We start from the raw sequence: 26,099 nt of genomic DNA, 5'->3' as shown, positions 1-26,099 counted from the left end.
ACAAAAGATCACTAAATCATCCGCAAAATAATGATTAGTGAGTTTCAATTTTTTGCACAAGGAATGGTACCTAAAATTCTTATCCCTGGCGGCTTTTTGTATGCTTCGAGTCAGGTAATCCATAACAAGGACAAAGAGGCGGGGTGAGATAGGGTCCCCTTGTCTAAGCCCTTGTTCTCCTTTGAAAGTCCCCTAAACTCTTCCATTCATGAGTAAAGAGTACGACGTGTTTCTCACACAGTTCATGATCCACTTAACAGTAGGCAACTAAAAGCTTCTCAAGAAAATCCCAGTTGACTGTATCATAAGCTTTTCTTATGTCAATTTTTATTGTGCACCTTGGGGAGCAGTTCTTTATTCTATAGTTTTCAAGAGATCCTGAAGAATAAGAATATTATACGCAATGGAACAGCCTTTAACAAACGCCCCTGGTTCCGGCTCACTAAGTTGGGAAGAACATTAGCAAGCCTAGAACAAATCAACTTAGAAACACATTTATACAAGGTTGTCCAGCAAGCAAATGGCCGGTAGTCTATAGCTTTAGATGGACTCTCAGTCTTAGGGATAAGAGAGGGAGTTGTGTTATGTAACTCTGTCGGGAATTGGTTGGTGTCGAAAAATAGAGCTATTGCAGCATTTCTATCTTTCCCCACCTCAGGCCAAACAGACCAAAAGAACCCCGATCCGAATCCATCAGGACCAGGAGATTTAGTAATAAGAATACTAAACATAGCAGCTCTAACTTCTTTGAGAGAGAAGCGTTTCAGGAGATGAACCTGTTGATCAAGATTAAGCTTGGGCCCCAAAGCTATGCAGTCCGGTTGAATCTCCATACTAGTTGGTTTGACTTTCCCCATTATGCCTTGAAAGTGACTAATGAAATGTTGAACAACATATGGGAAGTGATCATTTAAGTCCCCTTGTTCAGTCACAAACGAAACAATCCTGTTTTCTTCCTTCCTCTTCTTCAATAACGCATGAAAGTAAGTAGTGTTACTATCCCCTTTTTGAATCCAGTTGACATTGCTTCTTTGATGAAGGAAACTCTGGTACATTTTTTCCTGAGTGTGAAACTGATTTTCCGCCTCATGCTCCAAACCAAGGAAATAAATGTTATTAGGATTAGCTTGGCATTGGAACTGAGCCTCAATGTAAGACTCTTTGGCCTTCTCAAAGGCCTCTCCAATGCTTCCAATCACATTTCTGTTGAATCTTTTTAATTTCTGCTTGAGACGCATAGTTTTGAGATGAATCCCCTTCAAGCCACAGCATCTCAGAGACTTCCCCCAACTATCCAAAACAGTCTTTTTATAATCCAGATGTTCTGCCCAAAACTTGTAACAACAAAACGGCTTGGTGCCAATGTTTTCCGTAGCAGTAGAGTGAACCACACAAAAACAGTGATCCGAGCAAGTGTCCCAAGAGAAGTGAGCAGGCGTATTTGGAAAATTATCTACCCAATCCTCATTGTGGAACACATGGTCTATGCGAGAGAAAATCCTATTGTCTTGTTTGTTTGTCCAGGTGAAATTCGATCCCGTACGATTCATAGGCCCAACACTGGAATTAGCTATCAAGTTCTTTGAATCCTCTAGCTCCAAAGCACTAATTTCCTTCCCCCTTGTCTGTCATCATGATGGAATACCGCATTAAAATCACCAAGAATAGTCCAAGTTGTTGTTACATTTATCATTGATAGAGCAGACCAAAGATCACTTCTTCCTTCTATGGTATTAGCTCCATAGACAAAGGTAGCAAAGTAATCTTTTTTCTGCCCTATCATTTTGATATGACAATGAACATATTGCTTGGAATCATCAATTACTTCAACATTTACAAACTTCTTTCTCCAAAGTAAAAGAATCCGACCTTCCATTTTTTTACTAGAATAGTAATCCCAGTAAGAAAATCTACTAGCCATCATATCTTGTAACTTCTCCGCTTTAACTTTAGTTTCAATGAAAGCCCCTATCCCTATCTTTTTAGATCTACAAACTTCAGTAACTTTCTCTTGTTTCTCTTTTTTATTCATACCCCTAACGTTCCAACAACTTATGTTGCAAAAATCCATCAATCACAAGCTGCAGAAACTACCTCCCCCTATATCTTCATTTTGTCCCCCTGTTAGGATCGCGAAAGAGTTCCTGAGAACCTTTTTGCTTCTGTCCGTATCTTTTCTAGTTGAGCTCGATCCTTTTGAAACTCAATTTTTAGGTGCCAACCATTCCCCATTAGTGTTTCTCCCTGTAGTGACCCTTCCCTGCACCTTGGGACCCTTGTTTTCAGTTTCAGCAGTATTTAAACTAGTGTGGCCAGCTTCAGAATTAACATCACAGTTTGTAGCAGATCCCTTGTTATCAGTGTCAGTTGTTGCAGTAACATTTTGGACAGAATCAGTGTTAACTTCCTTCTCTATAGCTGCTTCATTCGACCCCTCTGCTGCAAGAACAACATCTGCCACAGATTCAGCTGTAATTCCCTTTGTTACTTGCTTTGATTCACTTACTTTAGCTACCTCTTTCTGCTTTTCAACCTTCCTACACTCCGCCATAATATGTCCAAACCTGCCACAATGTTTGCATTTTACCGGTAGCCACTCATATTCAATTTCATGCTCTAACAATTGCCCATATTCATTAACAAACCAAAAGGAACGCTCCGGCTTATCTGTAATGTCCATTTCAACAAGGACACGAGCAAATTGAACACGAGTTTGGTCCTTCGTATGCTTGTCAACCATTATTGGAATCCCCACAGTACTTATAAGAGCGCTCAAGATTTTTTTGCCCCAATATTGAAGTCCAAGTTTAGGTAGCCTAATCCAAAGATGCACCGATTTCACCATTCTAATCACATTCCAATCCGTCGACCACGGTCTAACAATGACCGGTTTCCTATCTAATTGGATCATACCATTCTCGAGCACCTCATCTCGTGTTGCTTCATCACTAAATTTCACCATAGTTAGACCCTTTGTCATTCTAGCAACTTGAACAATCCTTAAGTGCCCCCAAATTCTTCGGATGAATCCTTCCAAGACTAATGCTGGAACATTGGCACCTAACACCATACAAATAATAGAGGATTTCCAGCTTTCCTCTTCTATTTTCACTTCCTCCAAGTCTATATGAGCAATCTTCCTACGTTCTCTAACCACTGGTTCAGTAAATGAAAGTTTAGCATCAGAGTTTAGCACCTTACCTCCTGAGAATTGCTGCCAATGATGTTGCGAAGCCAACTGTAGATTTTTGACCTCCTCTGACCAGCTTCTCCTTGCCGATTTGAGGGATTCAACTTCTTCCCTAACGTTTCCCGTGCTCGCATCTTGGTGAGAGTGAACCACAAATTGATCCAGTTGTTCGCTCGATCCAGCTAGGCTTTCCCTCTCCTGGTGTAAATACTTCTCCGACCCCCAAACGTCGAGCGCCACCTTCGTTCCCGGCGTACGACCAGGTTTTTTCCTCTTCGCCATGGACAGAGAGAAAACGAGGTCAGAGGCGTTTTATTTCGTATTTTATTTTGTTTAGTTTTAATTTTATATTTATTTTCTAATTAATTTTTGGTATTTTTAAGTGTATTTATTAGCAAAAGTTTAGAGCTAAATTGAAGAAAATGTGAAGAAGTGGAGCCAAATTTCAAATTTCAAAAGTAATAATCAAAATTCGGCTCAGGCAAAGCCCACTCGCATGGATCAGCAAGCTCCTCATCACAGCCGTCCGCGCATCATCTTGTGGCCCAGGCGCACGAGTGAGTCTTACCGACAGACAGGAGCGCGTGAGGATCTGTTCCGCCTGTCCTTCCTGCCAACTTCCAGCCGCGTGGACCCCACATGTCCCCCATGCCAGCATCCTCAAGCGTGCCACATGGCACCCCCTGCTTCAGTCGCCACTGTCAGAAGCTCCACACGCTCGCCACTTGTCAGCTCCTCATTCCAAGCCGCCTTTTTGAAGCCATTTGTTGCTTCCAAGTGTCCCCAACACATAGAAAATGAGATTAAAATACCAATTTCGAAAATACACTACCATTTGCATTTATTTGGCTCATTTTTCCATCTCACACTATTTTCTCACCCAATAAATTGCACATTTCTAATTTACCTTTTTACCCTTCTCATATCCTACCAACCTCATTTATGCAAGAAATTTCTAGAAAATGTTAAAATAATTAATTAATTAATTATTTTAATTATTTTAATTCACTCACTTTGGCTATAAATAAAGGGTTTTGGAGGCCTTTTAACACACACCACACCTTAACAATCTAAACCATCCACATCCTACATCCTCTCCCATTACTCTTCTTTCATTTTCTCTCTTTCTTAGAATGTATTTTCTTTCTAATATTTATTCTAAGAAAGTTATGAGCTGCTAAACCTCTTAAGGTTATTAAGATGGAAGATGAAGCAATATGTAACTAAATAATACTTATGGTGTGTTGATTTCTCTTTTTCTGCTTTAAAGTTTATGGAATTTTCTTCTTTAAATATGTCTTTCATCTTTAATATCATGCATTTTTGATTGTTAGCACATATTCTCACTTTGTTCTTCATTGTGTAAAAATTATAATTTACTTTGATTAAGTGTGGTTCATTAGATTGTTCACACCTAATTCTTTGAATATAAAAATTACATTTTTACCTAAAAATAATATCTTTGATTTGTTGTAGTTTCATTAACTTGTTTCACAACTAATGCTTTGAAATTATGCTTTGAAAATACTTTGTGCTTAAATGGAAAATATATTTTAAAAATGATAGCTTGATTGAGTTCAACTATCAAGAAAACTTGGGAGTCAATACACTATTAAATATGATTAATATATATTGTGGATTCTAAAGCATTAATAATCTTTCCTCTACCATTCAATCATCAAATCCCTTTTAACTTGTTTATTTTAAATCTTATTTATTTTCTTTTCTTTTATGAAATAAATCTCATCAATTATTTAGAGCTAGGTTAGAGTTTAATTAATTTGGAGTTTAAAAAGTTTCTCTTAGATATAAATCAACTCTTTTGGGTTCTATCTCGTACATACATGAACACTATATTCCATATCCTATTCGTGCACTTGCGAGTATAAATATTTAAAACACACATCACCATTGGGTGTACAACAAGAACACCTCCGGCCAGAGTTTGGGCAAAGGGAAAAGTATTGCCCAATAAGAAGTCGCCCAAGGTGGGGATGAAGATGTGCATCCCCGACTTAGGGAATCAAATACAAATGTAAGGCCAGTGGAAGAATTTGGAAGAGATAATCGACCCAAATATCGCACCAGGAAACTCAAAATTGGCAAAGGTTTGTTACTCGAAGTAAAATTATGCTTAATAAAATTTCTAAGAGAAAACCTAGACATTTTTTCCTGGTCACACGAGGATATGGTCGGTATCGATCCTTCTACAATTTCTCACGCCCTGAACATTGATCCAAACTTCCATCCTGTTCAACAAAAAAGAAGATTATTGGACAAAGAACAAGCATAAGCATTAAAAGAAGGGGTAGAAATTTTTTGTAATAACAAGTTCATCATTGAAGCTTTCTATCCGGCTTGGGTAGCTAACCTCGTACTGGTACCCAAGCCTAACAAAAAATGGTGAGTATGTATTGATTTTACCGATCTCAATAAGGCGTGCCCCAAGGACTGTTTTCCACTTCCAAAAATTAGATCAGCTAGTGGATGCAACAGATGGACATGAGATCCTAAGCTTCATGGACACTTATTCAGGGTATAATCAAATCAGAATGCATCCACCAGACAAAGAACATACAAGTTTTTGAAATAGATATGAGCATGTACTGTTATAAGGTCATGCCGTTTGGTCTAAAGAATGCTGGAGCTACCTACCAGAGGTTGGTGAATCAAATGTTTAAAGACCAGGTCGGAAAAAATATGGAAGTATACCTGGATGACATGCTCGTAAAATCCAAGAAGGGTGGGGGCATATAGAGGACCTAGACGAATGCTTCAAAATCCTCAAAAAGTACAACATGAAACTTTATTTCTTAAAGTGCTCCTTTGGAGTCAACTTGGGTAAGTTTCTTGGTTTTATTATTAATGATCAAGGCATCGAAGCCAATCCAGAGAAAATACAAGCCCTTCTGGATATTAAATTGCCAACAAAAACTAAAAAAGTCCAAAGCTTAACTGGTCGGATAGCCGTACACAATAGATTTGTTTCAAAGTCAACATACAAGTGTGCTCCTTTCTTCAACATCCTTCGAGGTAACAAGAAATTTGAATGGACAGAGGAATAAAAAGACAACTTGCAAAACCTCTCATACTCTCAAAATCCTTGGACGGAGAAGAGTTAGGAGTATACATAGTTGTTACGAAATTTGTTATGAGTGTCGTGCTGATTAGAGAAGAGAACAAAGTCCACCATCAAGTCTATTATATCAGCAAAAGACTCGTTAAAGCTGAAGGACGATTCCCATTGATAGAAAAACTTACGAATTGCCTAATCATAGCAACAAGGAAGTTAAGGCCTTATTTCCATGCTCATCCTGTTCGAGTATACACTGACAAACCATTACACCAAGTATTGCAAAAACCCGATGCTTCGGACGGTTACTCAAATGGGCAGTGGAGTTGGGACAGTACGAAATAATCTTTCAACCTCGAACAATAGTCAAAGGACAGGCCTTGGCAGACTTTGTAGTTGAGTGCACGGGCAAAGAAGAAAGCAGCTTAAAGGACAACCCAAAGCCAGTACAAGAATCCATACCGAACAACAACGAAGATAGGTTGGGTTTTATGCCCTAAATAAAACTCTTTACAATCTGATTAGTTATCAATATAAGAAATTTGAAGTGATTGATGTTTGCATGAATTTTACATGCTAATGGTTTAATATGTTTATTACATTCATACACACAAAATCAGTTAAATCCAGATCATATGTTTATTCACAATTACAGTATCGTCAACACAGTGGAATGTGATTGTGATCATATGAATCAAAAGTTTTGGTCCCTGTTTCATCAGTGTTATTGGATTTACACTAATGTGATAATCAGCGATGATGTGTACTTACACTTGGAGTAAGTGTTATGTTCTTTCCAAGACATTAGTAAAGTATACTAGTTTCGAATGTATGGAGTATACATTGGACTGGACCGATATTGCAACTAGGTTAAGATATTACAAACTTACCGTTATACATATCTTTCCAAGTCAATATCAGTAGTTGATCTTAAGATTAAAAGAATCTAAATCCTGATATGCTTAGGCTCAACTCAGGAGTACTATTCATGTTCTTTGATTTATTAGGTAAGCCTACTTTTGGGTCAGGGTGATACGTATATTTTGCGAACATGATAGTATGATTGAGTGGGAGTGCTGAACATAAATATGGAATCTATAGCTTCTACTGGTGTATAGAAGTCAAGTGATGATTCCCTTCGAGCTTAGCAAATAGAAGTAAATGGATGAGCTCTTGTTTAACTGAGTAATCATTAGATCACTAAACACCATTTACAGGTAGCTAAGTGTTTTAAAGGGCAAAATACATTGAGGGGTGAGAACGGTAAAGAAATCCCATCTCGATGTAGATCATCTATATAGAGGATCTTTAAATCACAATAAGATTATAACAATGGTTAAATGAGATAGTATATTGATATCGTGGAACATACAATATGCTCTATATAAGTCTGAGAGTGCAATTCTAAGTTCTAAGAGTGGATTCAACGAAGAATTAATAAGTAGGAATTTACTTGGTAAATTTGGTTCACTTATTGGAAGCTCAGCATATAGATCCATGGTCCCCATTCTAGTTGAGAACATTCTGCTTGTAAGACTCATTAATTGATTCATAATTGATCAATTATAATTCTAAAGTTAGACTATGTCTAATTTTATGAATTTTCACTAAGCAGGGGTGAAATTGTAAAGAAAAGAGTTTCTAGGTTTATTTATTTATTAATGGACTTTATATGTCTAATTAATAATTAAATTAAATGAAAATATTATTTAATAATCTATTTTAGTTATTAAATAATTAGTTTTGGCATTTAAAAGGTTAGAATTGGAAAATTGGCATTTTTGAGAAAATAGAGATAAAATTTGATAAAACTGAAAAATTAAGTGAGGCCCAATACTACACCATGGCCGGCCACTTAAATAGGTTTTTCAAATTAATATTTTCATTATTTTAATGCCACATAATTCCTAACTTAAACCTAGTAGTTGCCTATAAGTAGAAAGTGATGGCTCAGTCACATAACATGCTTTAACATGATTTCATTAGTAATCTTACAGAGATTTCTCTCTTCAGAAAAACTGAGCCTTCCCCACTTTCTATACCTGGCCGAAATCCCTTTCTCTTTTCTCCTTCATCAATTTCGTGACCCTAGTGAAAGAGTAAGTGCCCACACACAGCAAGCAGTAACTCAATCATAGATTGGAAGACTGTGAAGGATCAAACTTGAAGAAGAAGGACATTCGGGCCTAGATCTTGATTATACTCTGCTACAGAAAGGATACAAGGGTTAGAGATCTGAGTGGAAGGAGACATTAATTTCGCTGCATCAATGTAAGGTTTTCTTAACTTTATATGTATTTAATTTATCGTTTTAGAAAGTTCATATTTAGGGTGTTTAAACAACATACTTGTGAGTAGATCTAAGATCCTGGTAAAATAATTTCCAACAACTGGTATCAGAGCCATGGTAATTGATTTACTTACATGAATTTTGGACTTCAAAACGATTGTTTGTTTGTTTTTGGATGGTATCATGTTGTATTGAGTGTTATTTGATGATTGATTGATATTTGTAAATTTTCATGAAAAATAATTGCGATTTTGTTTTTGGAATTATTTTTATTGGATAGTATGGAAAAAATTAAGCAAGTTAGCCTTTTACAGAACTTAATTTCGATTTTATTTGAATTAGTTATGAATTTTTGAAGATTTGAAAAAATCGGGGCTGTGCTGAAATTTTCCTGCGATCGCGAAAACTGTCCGTACAGCTCACAATTTTTTCGTTTTTCTTCGATGTTTCATGCTTTTTCATGGAATTAACTTCCGATTTTTGGTATAGTTTTGTATATATACTATTACTATTACTATTCCTAATTCACTTCTAATTATCCTTTTGAATTAATTTAATATTTTTTAAATTTAATTCAAGATATTAGTGTAATTTGAATTTGAATAGAATTAGTATCTATCTTCTTGCTTAAAAATCTATCTTATTTTTAAATTTGATTATATCTTATCTTATTTTTAAATTTGATTACATCTTATCTTATTTTTAAATTTAAGGTCAGATTTTATATATATATTTTTTTTTAAATTAAATCTTTTTAAGATATTTTGACCTTATTTAAATTTAAAATAAGATAATTATAATCATGTAATTTTAAATAGATGTATGATATTTTGTTAACTTTTAAATTTTGTTATTTTATTTATTTAAATTAAATTTAAAATCTGAAAAGATATTTCATTTATCTTTTCTAATTTTTATTTAATTTTTATTTTTAAAATAACATTTAATTTTTAAAAGTAGTTAGCAAATTTTTGAAATGATATTTAAGTTGGTTGAAACCTAATTTTTCAAAATTGTAGGTTTAATTTTAAATATTTTTTTAAAATAATTTCGAAATTAATATTTTTTTTTTATTTTTGAAAAATTAAATTTTTTTTAATTAAATATTTTTTATTTAATTATTAATTTCGAAATCTATTTATTTAAAATTAAATAAATCCTACTTCCAACTATCCAGCTAACCTTGTTGCAGGAGTATATGGTTTAAACTTGTGTGTAAGTTTTTCAAAACCTATTATTACTTTATTGCAAATAGCCATGGTTACTTTTTGCCAGATCTAATGATCTGATGGCTCCCTTGGTCAAGTTAATAATTTGTAACAGGTAAATTTTACAATCTTCTTTCATCTGTGTATGACCTAGCAACATGATAGGATCCATCCAAAGTGTGCCTGTGTTAGCCTATATGTTTATTTTGTTTTAATATAGATACATATAGGTTCTTGCTAAATAAAATGTCACACCATGATAGATTTTATTTAGGTCCATTTAGTTATTGGACCTATTCAATTAATAACAGTTATTTATTTTATGGTTAAATTCCTCTCTTTTGGGCCTTGTGTGAGAGTTGGGAGCCATAGAAGTGGGTACGACATACTGAACCCAGCGCCCCTTCACATGAACTACCCCAATTGTGAAGGCCCATTTGCCTGATTTGAATAATTGTACTAGGTTAATTATATTAGTTTGACCTAATAAAATTGAATTAGCAACATAATTAACTTTTAAAATATATGAAAATTTATTTTCATTTTAATATTTTAAAGTTAATTTTAAGAAAAACACTTTTAGTTTTAGATATTATTTCTAGACATACTATTTGTATTTTTCTTGTATTTAATTAAATATAGAATTTTAACTAACTAAGATTCTTTCTGGAGCTTATTTAATTAAATATTCCTATTTAAGTTATAAATTAGTTGTATCAACTGATTTTTCTTATCTAACTTAAATTTGAATATTTTATTTAAATTTTAAATCAAGTTGAGGAATCCTAGGCATTAGTTATTAAAGATTCTTAAGATATTTTTTAAGTTAATATCTTTTCGAATATTAACTTAAAATGGAATATTTTAGATATTTTTTAGGTTAGTATCTTTTCAAATATTAACTTAAAAAGATATCTTCAAATTAAGTGGTTACAACTTAATTTTTGATATTTAATTAAATCTAAATTTGAAATTATTTAAGTTTTAGATTTTTTCTATCTAACTTAAATTAGATATTTTTCAAATTTTTTTTTGAAAAGATACTTAGTCAAATAAGATATTTTCTAGATAGTAATTTCTAGACTACTTATTATTTCTAATATTTAAATAGGAAAATAATATACTTTGTGAAATTAATTATTTAAATAATTAATTTTGGTACAATTCTATTAAGTATATTTTTCCTAGTATTAAACTAGAAATAAATAATTAAGCCTTCTCTACACTTAATTATTATTTCTTGAATTTAATACATTTAATTAACTTGAAAAATCTAAATATCTAAGTTGATTTTCATCATGATACTTAAATATTTATTGATTTTTCATGACACTTAATTCAATATAAAATTATTTTTAGGTTGAAATTTAATTTTTCAACTTAAATTTAAATAATTTTCAATATATATATTTTTCTTTATTTTATTAATCAATTTCGAAATTTGCATTTTAATTATGCAATATTTTTGAAATTTTTTTGAAAAATAGATTGAGTTGTAAATTAATTATTTATTTTAATTAATTCTTGGACCAACTACAATCAATGATTTTTTCATTTAATTGATTAATTTAAAATATATATATATAATATTAGAAATTGAATTAATTAGTCAAAAGAAAATCTAGATAGGTGATATTTTTGCTTGAAGTATTTCTTTTCAATTTTTATTTTTTTCGAAAATTGTATAGTTTTTATACTTAATTTTTGAACTCAATGAATATATTCTCAAAGGAAATTTTTAAGTTGCTAATTATTTAATTTAATTCAACTTAAATTAATTTCCTTAATATTTATATTTAAGATTATTACTAAGATGGAAATAATTAATTTTATTTCAATCACCATCTAAGTATAATTTTATAAATATTATATTAAATTCTTCCTTTAGAATTTCAATTCTAAATTTCGAATTTAATGAGAATTTATTTATTAGAATAATAAAGAAAATACATTTTAAAGAATGAGCTTTATTATTATTAAGATATTCGATCTCCATTGTGGGTTTTACACCGTGTTTGTTTTAGTGAGTAATCCTCCCTAATGGAGGAACGTTCATTAGCAATTTCGCATCGTTTAATCTCGCATGATAAGTGGTACGTAAGTGTTTTATATGATATAGATCACCCTAATGGTGGCGACCATATTTGACTTGCAAATTGCGAAACAATGGTAGAAGCTCATAAGATAGAATAGCCTTGACTCTCGCCTAAACGCGACAACGCTGGATTCCAATCTTGATCGAATAAAAGGTTGCTAGAATGTTTAACATTTTAGATGAGCTGACAACTCTATTCAATGGATGGTAGCTTTGACTCTCGCCTAAACGGGACACTGATATCAGTTTGTTGAAAACCTTGAAAATTATTTAGGATTGAATTTTTTAAGTATTTTCTCATATCATTCCTACTTGCTATGTGCTTATAATTTCTGAATTGATTTTGTGTGTTAAACCATTATTTAATTTCTATTTGTTGATTTCTATTATTTTGTAGTATCCTATATTATCAAAATGAATCCCATGTTATCACTGTTGACTGAAAATAAGCTGAATGGATCTAACTTTAATAAATGGAATGAGAACATTAATATTGCTCTCATAGGAGAAAGTGCCTTGTCTGTTTTAACTGAGCCGTCACCTGAAGTGCCTGGGCATAATGCATCCAAAGCTGTGAAAGAAAAGTATGAGCGTTGGCAGAAAACAAATGACAAAGCTCTATACTTTATGCTTTCTAGCATGGTTGACACCCTCAAAACTCGGTTTTCTAAAACCGAGAAGGCTGCTGAAGTTATGACGATGTTAAATGAGCTATTCAGTAAGGCATCACTTCAGTCACGCTTTGACGCGACTAAGAAGTACATTAATGCACGGATGGAACCTCATCAAAACGTGCGTGACCATGTTCTCCCCATGTCTAGTTATTTCCAAGAAGCCCATGATCATGGTGCTGAAATGGACAGTGCTACTCAAGTTAGTCTTATCTTGAATAGCCTGACTCCAGAATTTCTACCATACACATAAAATTATGTCATGAATAAGAAGGAAATTGACTTTCATGAATTAGTCAATGACCTTCAAACTTATGAAAATTTGATTGGAGGACCTAAGAAGAAAGGGAGTAAACCTCACAATCCTGGGAATGGTAATGGGACGATGAAACCTGAAGCAAATGTTACCTCTGCTTCAAAACCCAAATCGAAGAAGAAGTGGAACAACACCAAGAAGCGAACAAAAGCCATGAAGAATAAAAAGGTTGTTCCTTCTGGTGATACTACACTTAAAGGAAAGTGTTTCTACTGCAATGAAAAAGGTCATTCGAAATCCCAGTGTCCTAAACTTCTTGCAAAGAAACAAGGTATCTCCATTAATAAACTTTAAGAGTTTTAGTGAATTATTATCCAATTGGATTTATGATTCTGGACTAAACTTTGTTTATTTATTTTCTTCTTCTTACAGGCCCAGCTACTTGAACTCAATTGAGTTGGATCAGAAAGCTGGACCAAGGGTGAAATCGTCCAGATGAAGATGAGGCTCTTCAATTTATTTTTGAATTAATTGTTTTAGTTTAAAAACAATTTGGATTTCAAATTTTAGTCAGGGATATTTATCCCTGTTTCTCTCATATTGTTGTAATACATTTTTTTTATTAATAAAGTTTCTAATTTTCGAAATTTACTATTGCAATTTATGAGATTGAGCTTCATTTAATTTATTTTCATCAATTATTACCACATTATATTTGTATGTTTGTATGTGTAAGTGTTTTTATTATTGATGCAAATTCTATAATATTTTCAACTCCTCATAGAGTTATATTAAATAAACAATAGAAATTATTTCTATGTTTATCAATAATTTTAAATTCTCATACAATTATTAAGAATTTGTTTAATAAAAGGATCCTATGATCTGATAGGGGTGGAGAAAAGTTAAGAAAACTATGCAGTTCAACGATCTTTTATATCTAATGAACTCTGGATAGTATTCAACTCCACATAAACTCTATCACACTAAGAGAATCATGATCTTTACTACCTTTAGGAATGGATCATAATCTCTATATACTTAGGGGTGGAGGTTATCCACAAGTACCCTATATGTATATTCTTAGGGGTGGAGTCCATTCCACAATTCCCTATGAAACACATATCTTGTTTAAACATGGAAGTAATATAATGAGTCAGCGATTGTCAATATAAATTCTTGATCTTGATTGTATGTTCCATTTCGTTTTTACTGTTGTAAGTAAAAGTTTGATACCTTTTAAAGGTTCTTTGTTAAAGTTTCACACTACCTTAATTGAGTGGGAGAATTTTAAAGTTCTATACCCATCTTCATTAGGTTGATACTTGTGATAGGTACTTAAGAACATTACTGAAAAGCAAATCTAACCATTCACATGGATAGGAATAGCTTATCAGAATTATGAGAATAAGATAAAGAACTTTAGTTCAGTCCATTCAAATGACTTGAACCAAGAATTCTTAATCCTCATAAAATTTGATGGTATCTTAATTTTGATTACTTTATCTCTGGCATGTATTTTTCACTTCAAATACTAGTCTGCTATGTTGATGACTTAGTCTTAACTTAAAGTTTCAGACTAATACAAAAGTCACAACTAGGTAACTCTCTAAACAATCAGAGGTTAAAAGTATTATTTAACCAGACATCTGCCATTGAGTGGGAGCTATCTGAGATGTAATCAAATAGGAAACATTAGAAGATATTCGAGAAAGATTTATGAAAGTGATCTATATGTCAGATATTAAGGAACTGTGTATCAGTTGTCTTTGTATCTCACCATCTAATTTCGAAATTCTTGAGATGGTGCTTACTTTGGGGGTGGAGGAATCATTGTATAATAATTCAAGCTCTACCGGAGAAGAACTATAACTTGGTCTATTCGAAAATACCAGAAAGTTATATCACTGAAGAAAAGTCTACACTGTATTATCTCAATTACATATTTTAAAATATGAGAGATATGTCTTCTGTTAATTCAGATGTACTTTTAAAACAGTAAAGATTTCAGTATCCCTTGATGAGTAAAGCATATAGTAAAGGATGTTTCATAAGGGTTTTTATGAACTAGTTTCCAGATGTCTGGGTGGATTCAAATATACTACACTTGATCTGAAGATCAAGACATCGGATTGACCTATTTGCACAATTTGTTTTATATTAGTGCAAGTGGGAGTTTGTTGGGTTTTATGCCCTAAATAAAACTCTTTACAATCTGATTAGTTATCAATATAAGAAATTTGAAGTAATTGATGTTTGCATGAATTTTACATGCTAATGGTTTAATATGTTTATTACATTCATACACACAAAATCAGTGAAATCCAGATCATATGTTTATTCACAATTACAGTATCGTCAACACAGTGGAATGTGATTGTGATCATATGAATCAAAAGTTTTGGTCCCTGTTTCATCAGTGTTATTGGATTTACACTAATGTGATAATCAGCGATGATGTGTACTTACACTTGGAGTAAGTGTTATGTTCTTTCCAGGACATTAGTAAAGTATACTAGTTTCGAATGTATGGAGTATACATTGGACTGGACCGATATTGCAACTAAGTTAAGATATTACAAACTTACCCTTATACATATCTTTCCAAGTCAATATCAGTAGTTGATCTTAAGATTAAAAGAATCTAAATCCTGATATGCTTAGGCTCAACTCAGGAGTACTATTCATGTTCTTTGATTTATTAGTTAAGCGTACTTTTGGGTCAGGGTGATACGTATATTTTGGGAACATGACAGTATGATTGAGTGGGAGTGCTGAACATAAATATGGAATCTATAGCTTCTACTGGTGTATAGAAGTCAAGTGATGATTCCCTTCGAGCTTAGCAAATAGAAGTAAATGGATGAGCTCTTGTTTAACTGACTAATCATTAGATCACTAAACACCATTTACAGGTAGCTAAGTGTTTTAAGGGGCAAACTACATTGAGGGGTGAGAACGGTAAAGAAATCCCATCTCGATGTAGATCATCTAGATAGAGGATCTTTAAATCACAATAAGATTATAACAATGGTTAAATGAGATAGTATATTGATATCGTGGAACATACAATATGCTCTATATAAGTCTGAGAGTGCAATTCTAAGTTCTAAGAGTGGATTCAACGAAGAATTAATAAGTAGGAATTTACTTGGTAAATTTGGTTCACTTATTGGAAGCTCAGCATATAGATCCATGGTCCCCATTCTAGTTGAGAACATTCTGCTTGTAAGACTCATTAATTGATTCGTGATTGATCAATTATAATTCTAAAGTTAGACTATGTCTAATTTTATGAATTTTCACTAAGCAGGGGTGAAAATTTAAAGAAAAGAGTTTCTAGGTTTATTTATTTATTAATGGACTTTATATGTCTAATTAATAATTAAATTAAATGACAATATTATTTAATAATCTATTTTAGTTATTAAATAATTAGTTTTGGCATTTAAAAGGTTAGAATTAGAAAATTGGCATTTTTGAGAAAATAGAGATAAAATTTGATAAAACTGCAAAATTAAGTGAGGCCCAATACTACACCATGGCCGGCCACTTAAATAGATTTTTCAAATTAATATTTTCATTGTTTTAATGCCATATAATTCCTAACTTAAACCTAGTAGTTGCCTATAAATAGAAAGTGATGGCTCAGTCACATAACATGCTTTAACATGCTTTCATTAGTAATCTGACAGAAATTTCTCTCTTCAGACAAACTGAGCCTTCCCCACTTTCTATACCTGGCCGAAATCCCTTTCTCTTTTCTCCTTCATCAATTTCGTGACCCTAGTGAAAGAGTAAGTGCCCACACACAACAAGCAGTAACTCAATCATAGATTGGAAGACTATGAAGGATCAAACTTGAAGAAGAAGGACATTCGGGCTCAGATCTTGATTATACTCTGCTACAGAAAGGATACAAGGGTTAGAGATTAGAGTGGAATGAGACATTAATTCCGCTGCATCAATGTAAGGTTTTCTTAACTTTATATGTGTTTAATTTATCGTTTTAGAAAGTTCATATTTAGGGTGTTTAAACAACATACTTGTGAGTAGATCTAAGATCCTGGTAAAATAATTTCCAACAGATAGACCTATTCGGAAATTGCACGTGGACAGGTCAGCTACTGATCAACTGTCCGGTGTAGGGATTGCCCTTGTCACACATGGGGGCAAAATCTGGATGGGGCAGTTAAATTTGGATTCAAAGTTTCCAACAATGAAGCAGAGTATGAAGCCCTCATTACTGGCTTGAAACTTGCTCGAGACTACACACTAAACACATTAAGATTTGTAGTGATTCACAATTGGTAGTGAATCATGTGTCGAGGGAGTACGAGGCTCGGGAGGAGAAAATAATAGCTTATCTAAGCAAAATACATTATCTGCTCGCACAATTCAAGGGTTACACTCTCATGCAAATCCCAAGAGAAGAAAACACAATTGTTAATGCCTGAGCCCGACTTGCGAGCAACACCATAAATGATAAGGCTAATTTAGTCCCAATTCAATTCCTAGAAGAGCTCAGCATCACCTGTGCAGAGGAAATTGAAATGATAGACACAGGCCCGACCTGGATGACACCCATTGTAGCCTACCTCAATACTGGAGAACTTCCAAATGATAGAAATAAAGCTCGGAAGATGAGAAGGAAGGTTGTATGGTACATCATCGTAGAAGGAGTAATGTATAGAAGGGGATTCTCTATGCCATGACTTAGATGTGTTACAAAAGAAGAAGCTGCACGGCTTCTGTTGGAACTACATGATGGATTCTGTGGCAACCATGCAGCTGGGCAAAGCCTATCGAAGTAATACTAAGGCAAGGATATTTCTGGCCGACCATGATGGATGATTCAAAGGCCTATGTAATGAAATGTGATAAATACCAAAGAATTTTAAAGATAACCTGTGCACCACCTAACGAGCTAACTCAGATGCAAAGTCCTTGGCCTTTCGCTATTTGGGGAATTGACCTAGTTGGAAAATTTCCTAAAGATAAGGGTGGAATACATTATGCAGTGGTCGCAGTTGATTATTTTACAAAGTGGACAAAAGTCGAGCCATTGGCAACAATTACATCTAAGAAAGTATTGGACTTCATGGTGAAAAGTATAATATGTCGATTCGGACACCCACACAAAATAGTCTCAGGCAATGGCAAACAGTTTGATAGCCAATTGTTCACAGATTTCTACACGAACCATGAAATCATAAACAGTTTCTCCGCAATGGCACACCCTTAATAAAATGGTCACGTCGAAGCAGTCAATAATACACTCAAATGCACTTTGAAAAAATGACTTGAAGAAGCTAAGGGGAACTGGCCGGAGGGACTACCAGAAGTATTATGGTCATACCGCACAATTGAAAAAACAACAACTGGACAGACTCCCTTTGCTATGGCCTATGGCTATGTAGCTATGTCGCGCGTAGAACTAGAACCTCCGTCCCATAGAAGATTGACCTATGATCAAGAAGCTAATCATGCCCTCCTAGCAGAAATATGTTGGAAATTATTTTACCAGGATCTTAGATCTACTCACAAGTATGTTTATTAACACCCTAAATATGAACTTTCTAAAACGATGAATTAAACAAATACAAAGTTTAAGAAACCTTACATTGGGTGCAGCGGAATTAAATGACTCCTTCCGTTCAGATCTCTAACCCTTGTATCCTTTCTGTAGCAGAGTATTATCAAGATCTGAACCTGGATCTCTTTCTCTGAATCCTTGATGCTGAATCTCCTTTGCTGATGATCTTTCTTCACAATCTTCCTCACTATGATTGAGGTATTGCTTGCTGTGTGTGGGCACTACTCTAATCACTAAGGTAAGTTCGAAACATGAAGGAAGAAGAGAGAGAGAGAGTGGCGGCTAAGGAAGAGAGAGGAGGCTCAGGTTTTTCTGATTCAGAAAGTTTAATTTTCCTAAAGCCTTCACTATCTATTTATAACATTCCACTAGGGTTAGGTTTGAATTATTTGGCATTAAAATAATGAAAATATCAGCTTAAAAATCCTACAAAGGTGGCCGGCCATGGCTTAGTGGATTGGGCCTTGCTTTTTGCAATTTTGCAATTTTAACACTTTTTGTATCTGATTTTCTCAAAAATGCCAATTTCCTAATTCAACCATTTAAATGCCAATTCTAACTATTTAATAACTATAAATAATTATTAAATAATGTTGTCATTTATCATATTTATTAATTGAACCATACAAAGTATCATAATTAACAAATATTCCCCTATTAACTCTTTCTTTACAATTTCGCCCTTACTTAGTGAAAATTTCACAAATAGACATAGTCTAATTTGTGAATTATAATTGATTAATCAAAACCAATTACATGAGCCTTACAAACAATATTATCTCAACTAGTGCGGGGACTATGGGTCTATATAACCGAGCATCCAATAAGTAGATCAAGACTTTAGCACTAAAATTCACTAACTTATTAATTCTTTGTTGAATCCATGCATAGAACTTAGAATTGCACTCTCAGTATATAGAATGCTCTATATGTTCCACCATATAGACACATCATTAGTTATCCATTGTTATAATCGTAATTTGATCAATGATCCTCTATATGAATGATCTACACTGTAAAGGGATTAGATTACCGTAACACCGTACAATGTATTTAATCCTTAAAAAACTTAACCCCGTATAAATGATATTTCAGCTTATGTGAAATGAGATCTCCACCATTTATTTTCGTTTGGTCAAGCTCGAAGGAGATCATCCTTTACTTACTATTCGCCAGATAGAAGCTATAGATTCCATGTTTATGTTAGCGCTCCCACTCAATTGCACTACCGTGTTCCCAAAATGTACGTATCACCCTGACCTAAAAGTAAGCTTAACTAACAAATCAAAGAACACGAATAGCCTCTTGAGATTGAGCCTAAACATAACAGGATTAAGATCATTTGATCTAGGATCAACTTGGCGATATTGACTTGGATAGATTTCACGGTAAGTTTAATTAAATCTAAGTCAAAGTTCAATATCGGTCCCTTCCGATGGATACTCCATGCATCCAACCCGAGCTTTACTTTAACCAATGTTCTGGAAAGAACATAGTATTTCTCCAAATACAAGTAAACTCTTGTTGTAGATTATCATATCAGTCTAACCCTGTGCCTGATAAATCTAGGAAACTTTATTCACATAGTCATGTTTACTTTCCAATATGATGACAGCACAATAAACATGATCAAGTATGTGAAAAGGGTTTAAGATGAATTTATAAATCAAATAGACAAGCAATTGATAAAGTGAACCAAAACATACACAAATGAATGAAAAATACTTTTGTTTCTTTATTGATGTTGAATAAAATAGATTACATTGAAATGGAGTTTTATTTAGGGCATAAAACCTAACAAAATACTTGACCAAATTGAAGTAAAACGAGCCTCAGCAAACCTAAAGTTAGTAGCCCATTAAGAAAAGGTGGCTTGATACTTCAACAAGCAAGTGAGCATGGAATTTTTTGTGGGAGATATGGTCCTCAGAAGAGTATTTCTGAACACAAAAGATAGCACAACTGGTGTGCTCGGACAAAACTGTGAAGGACCGTATTAGGTGGTCGAAGTTCTAGAATCAGGACCATACAAACTTGAGCGGTATGACAAAAATATGGAACTCGTTCTGGTGCCAAGGTATTGGAAAGGGGAACATTTAAGAAAGTATTATAAGTAAAAATACCATGTCGGATGACGACTTTAAGTACAAAAAGAAAGAACATTTACTTTTAAGTAACTGGCCTTCTTGGCGGACCGCGCCCAAGGATTATGATGGAAGGATTAAGTACTCACGTCAGATGACCACCTTTGAAAGTACAATTTATTTTTATAACTGCAATTATTTTATGTTTAAATTTAGCTAAAGATTGGATTAGATCATATAATAGCTTTCATGAATGTAAGTTACTACTGTAACAATTGCAGCTGGTATTGGAAGAAATTGGTAGGATTCAAGGACAAGTTCAAGCTCAAAATGTGGCTAGTTTTGTCATGTAGAAATTTAGAATTCAAAATTGCTACCAGTTACTATTCAGCAGCCAAGGGAAGAAATCATGGTGTAAATTTTTGTGGGATAGATTGATTATTCGTAAACACAAATTTATACTATGGTTGTTGCTTTAAGGAAGATTAAACACCAAGGAAAGAATTGGCAATTTGACAAGAATATAGACATGACATATCTATTGTGTGGGAAAGAAAAAGAAACAATAGAGCATTTATTTTTTTCTTGTGAATATAGCAGGAAATGCCTAACTGAACTGAATAGGAACCTGCAATGGGGAACAAGAGCAATCGAATTGCAGAAAATCCTGCAATGCATCAACAAAATGAAGGCCTTTTTAGCAACTCGGAAAAGCATGATGGTCAGTCTAATGGCAGGGTTGGTATACAACATATGGGGAGCAAGGAACGATGTGCTCTAGAACCAAAAGCAATGAAAAATCTGAGTCATGGTGAACAGAGTTCAGTATGACAGCAAAAGGAGACTCACAGGGGTGCTACCGAGTAAAACAAAGGAAACGGATAAACAATGGTTGTTGAATTTGTAAGAGATTTCATAAAGCTAAAATATAGTGTATAAAATTCATATTTATTTGTATATGAAAAGTTGATGTAATTGAATGTTTGAGCAATACAACTTCTGTATTCATAAAAAAAAAGTTACTACGGTAACAAAAATATTCCGACCAATGAATCAATAAAGATGTCTATTTAAATTCTCATTGTATCGATTCTATTAGCACGTCATAAATTTACCATTAAATGCGTACAAATGTCTGCTCAAATCCAAAGAACCGAACAAACAAAAATCATACTTGTGAAATGCAAGTGACCAAGAGTCATGTTGACCTCGCTTTTAGCCAACGACAGTGAGTCTTAATAATAAGCGATAAAGGATATAATTCATATATGATATGAAAAGATAAATAAAGAACACAGGGTTTTTAAAGAGGTTCAGCCCTGAGCAGTTCGGTAATAGCCTACTCCCCTTGATTTGTATTGACTTAAGAACAAAGAATACAGTGATTCCTCGCTCAAAGCTCTTACCATGAAATCTCTGAGTATGCTCTCTTAGATCTCTCTCAAGTAATTCTTTCAACCCCTTTTCTAGTAAGAATGAATCACTATTTATTGGGTTATATGCTTGAGGGAAGGTTTCCCTTTTACTTACATAATCTATAATTGGTAAGAATACATATTACATATTTAGAATACACTCATTATGGGCTTTGGACAGCTTGCCATATCTCTGTGATACGATCCCAGATTTATAGGGATTGCTCTTGCATTTCACGATGCAAATTCTGGAATTGCTAAGTTTTGATATGTGGCTCGAATTGTCCACTGCTGAGCTAGGAGGACCTCGTCCGTGTAGGCATATGAGATGTTATACTCAGAACATCTCCTTTGGGCAGGTATGGAGAATTAAGTCCACGTGTCACCAGCATGTGATGTCTTGTCAGAGTGCAAAAATTAGGATAACATTTTCCCCCCAAGTTTGTACGGGACTTTCGAAGTTGCGTGTAGACTTCATTCAAGATGACGTTACGTTTGAGTGGGTGACACGTGTAGAATGTATCTGTTCGTGATTCGATGTGAGTATGACCAGCAGTCTCTTTGGTTTTTGGGTAATTAATGCTTTGACAAATTAATACCTCGAGACACGTTTCTGTTGGAAATATTATTTATCCAGGATCTTAGATCTACTCACAAGTATGTTGATTTAACAACCTAATATTGAACTTCTAAAACGATGAACTAAACACATAAAAGTTAAGAATAACTTACAGTGATGGCAGCAGAATTAAATGTCTCCTTCCACTCAGATCTCTAACCCTTGATTCCTGTCTGTAGCAGAGTATAATCAAGATCTGAGCCCGAAAGTGCTTCAGTTAGATGTGATCCTTCACAGTCTTCCAAACTATGATGAGGTACTGAGTGATGTGTGTGGGCACTTCTCTCTCACTAGGAATTTCGAAATTCTCTCTTGTTTTTCTCTCTTGATTTCGTGTGACACAATGCAAAGCAAAAGCTTGTCCAAGCATGCCAAGAGTAGAGAGAGGGGGCGGCTATAAATAGGAAAAGGGAAGAGCACAACTTTCCAAATAAACAGTTTCCTCTTTTACTGTGTAATTGAATAACTGCCTTATTTGGTGTGATCCACCACTTTCCTATTTAGACTAGGCTTTGATTAGCAATTATATGGCAATTTAAATTGAAAATAATAATTGGGAAACATGCAAAGGGTGGCCGGCCATGGTGTGTATGGGCCTCACTGGAATTTTGCAGTTTCCTCAATTTTATTTCTATTTCTCTAAAATGCCATTTTTCCAATTCTAATCTTTTAAATGCCAAAACTAATTATTTAATAACTGAAATAGTTTATTAAATAATATTGCCATTTAAAATAATTATTAATTAGACATACAAAGTCTCTTAATTAATAATTGAACCTAGAAACCCTCCTATTTACAATTTCATCCTTAAACTGTGAGAATTCACAAATTAGACATAGTCTAACTTTTAGAATTATAATTGATTAATCATAAATCAATTACAGAGTCTTACAAACAGTATAGTCTCAACTAGAATGGGGACCATGGATCTATATGCTGAGCTTCCAATAAGTTGAACCGATTTACCAAGTAAATCCCTAACTTATTAATTCCTCGTTGAATCCACTCTTAGAACTTGGAATTGCACTCTCAGACTTATATAGAGCATATCATATGTTTCACGATATCAATATGCTATCTCATTTAACCATTGTTATAATCTTAATGTGATTTAGAGATCCTCTATATAGATGATTTACATCGAGATGGCACCAATTTACCGTTTACACCCCTCAATGTATTTTGCCCCTTTGAACACTTAGTTACCTGTAAATGATGTTTTAGTGATCTAATATACAGTCACTGAAACAAGAGCTCATCATTTTACTTCTATTTAACTAAGCTCAAAAGGAATCATCACTTTACTTCTATACACCAGTAGAAGCTATAGATTCCATATTTATGTTCAACACTCCCACTCAGTTATGCTATCATGTTCCCAAAATATATGTATTATCCTGACCCAAAGGTAGGCTTAACTAATAAATCAAAGAACAAGAATAGCACTCCTGAGATTGAGCCTAAGCTTATCAAGATTTAGATTCTCTTAATCTAAGATCAACTTCTGACATTGACTTGGAAAGATACAACGGTACGTTTACAATATCTTTGACCAAGTTCAATATCGGTCCAGTCTAATGCATACTCCATACATTCGAAGCCAGTATACTTTGCCAATGTTCTGGAAAGAACATAACACTTACTCCAAGTGTAAGTATACTTCATCGCTGATTATCACATCAGTGTCAATCCAAAACACTGATGAACACGGACAAAATCTTTTGAATCATATAATCACAATCACATTCCACTGTATTGACAATACTGTAATTGTGAATAACTATATGTTCTGGATTTAACTGATTTTGTGCATATATCAAGTATATATATTAAACCATAAACATGTAACATACATGTAATCATAATTCACTTCAAAAATTCTAAATTGATAACTAATCAGATTGACATGGGTTTTATTTAGGGCATAAAACCCAACAAACTCCCACTTGGACTAACATAAAACAAGTTGTGCATTACAATCAATCTTTTGCCTCGATCCTCTAATCAAGTGTAGTATATTTGAATCCACCCATATATCTTGAACCAGGTTCATAAAACTTATGAAACCTCCTTAACTATATGCTTTACTCATCAAGGGATACTGAAATCCTTACTGCCCATTAAGTACATCTGAACAAACAGAAGACATATCTCTCAAATTTTAAAATTTGGAATTGAGATAATGCAGTGTAGAATTTTCTTCAGTAAAATAACTTTCTGGTAATTTCGAATTTACAAAGTTATATCTTTGCTGATGAAGCTTGAATTATTATAGATGTGTTTTTAACACTCTTCTATAATGATTCCTCCACCCCCAGAGTAACCACCATCTCACAATTCTTAATGAGTTGGTGTGGATATTGGGATCACTAATGCATATTTCCTTAATAACATATAGGTCACTTTTATAAATCTTTCTTGATTGTCCCCTAATGTTCCCCATTTGATTACATCTCAGATGGCTCCCACTCAATAGCAGATGTCTGGTTAGAAGCTTTTAACCTTTTACTATTGTTTATGGGAACATCTCATTGTGACTTATTATCTTAAACTGAAACTGTAAGTTTCTCTAAGACTAGGTCAACAACATAGCAGTCTAGTATTTGAAGTGTAAAATACTTGCTAGAGATTTAAGCAATCAAATCAAGATACCATAAAATGTTATGAGGAATAGACATCTTGAATCAAGTCTTTCGAATAGACTATGCAAGAGTTCTTCTATATTACTCTCATAATTCTGATAAGTTATTTCTATCCATGTGAATGGTTAGACTTGTTTTTATCAGATGTGTTCTTAAGTTTCTATCACAATTATCAACCAAACGAAGATGGGTAAAGAATTTTAATATTCTCCCACTCAACCAAGGTAATGTGATACATTATCAAAGAACTTTAATGGTATCAATTACTATTACAACAGTAAATCTAAACTGGAACATATAATCAAGATCAAGGATTTATTCTGATAATAGCTAATTTATTATATTATTTCCATGTTTAAATTATGTGTCACAAAGGGTACTGTAGAATAAAGTCCACCCCTAAGTTTATAGAGATTATGATCCACCCCTAAAGGTTGTAAATCTCTAAGTGTGATAGAGAGTCTGTGGAGTTGAATATAATCCAGAGTTCATTAGATATAAAAGATCGTTTGAACTGCATATTATTCTTAACTTTTCTCCACCCTTATCAGATCAAAAGATCTTTTTATTAAACAAATTCTCAAATAATTGTTTTAGAACTAACAATTATTCATAAACATAGAAATAATTTCTAGTGTTTATGTAGTAATAACTCTGTAAGGAGTTTAAATACCTTTAGAATTTGTATCAATAATAAAAACACATACACATACAAACATAATAAATATAACAATTGGTAATAGATAAGATAAAGTACTGAAGCTTAACTCATAAATTGCAATTTATTTAAAAAAAACTTTATTATAAACCAAAAAAAATTGTTTGCAATATTATGAGAACCAAACAGGGAATAAGATCCCAAAACTTGAAATCCAAATTGTTTGAAAAACTAAACAATTATTTCAAAAAATTGAGCTTCTTCTTTATCGTAGACGATCTCCATCCACCATCCAGCTTTC

General features: G+C 33.4%; 1 protein-coding gene across 1 annotated transcript; it reads right to left on the bottom strand.

Moving 5' to 3' along the window:
- Positions 1–368: 368 nt before the first annotated feature.
- Positions 369–2,032, bottom strand: LOC115713164 (uncharacterized). The gene is made up of 2 exons (XM_030641652.2): positions 1,685–2,032; positions 369–1,625 (listed from the first exon to the last, which is right to left on the bottom strand). Exons 1-2 carry the CDS (start codon positions 2,030–2,032, stop codon positions 369–371), a joined length of 1,605 nt encoding a protein of 534 aa, XP_030497512.2.
- Positions 2,033–26,099: the final 24,067 nt, after the last annotated feature.

The sequence above is a fragment of the Cannabis sativa genome, chromosome 4, assembly GCF_029168945.1.
Source record: "Cannabis sativa cultivar Pink pepper isolate KNU-18-1 chromosome 4, ASM2916894v1, whole genome shotgun sequence".
NCBI lineage: Eukaryota > Viridiplantae > Streptophyta > Magnoliopsida > Rosales > Cannabaceae > Cannabis > Cannabis sativa.
Note: the sequence above shows the minus strand (reverse complement) of the source record. Positions and strands in the feature narration are given on the sequence as shown.

What these genes read in the sequence shown, in the direction of transcription:
- LOC115713164 (XM_030641652.2), bottom strand. Translation starts at nt 2,032, where the DNA reads ATGAATAAAAAAGAGAAACAAGAGAAAGTTACTGAAGTTTGTAGATCT. An exon ending in CTGCTCTATCAATGATAAAT is followed by an intron (nt 1,626 to 1,684) that starts GTAACAACAACT and finishes TCATGATGACAG; the next exon opens with ACAAGGGGGAAGGAAATTAG.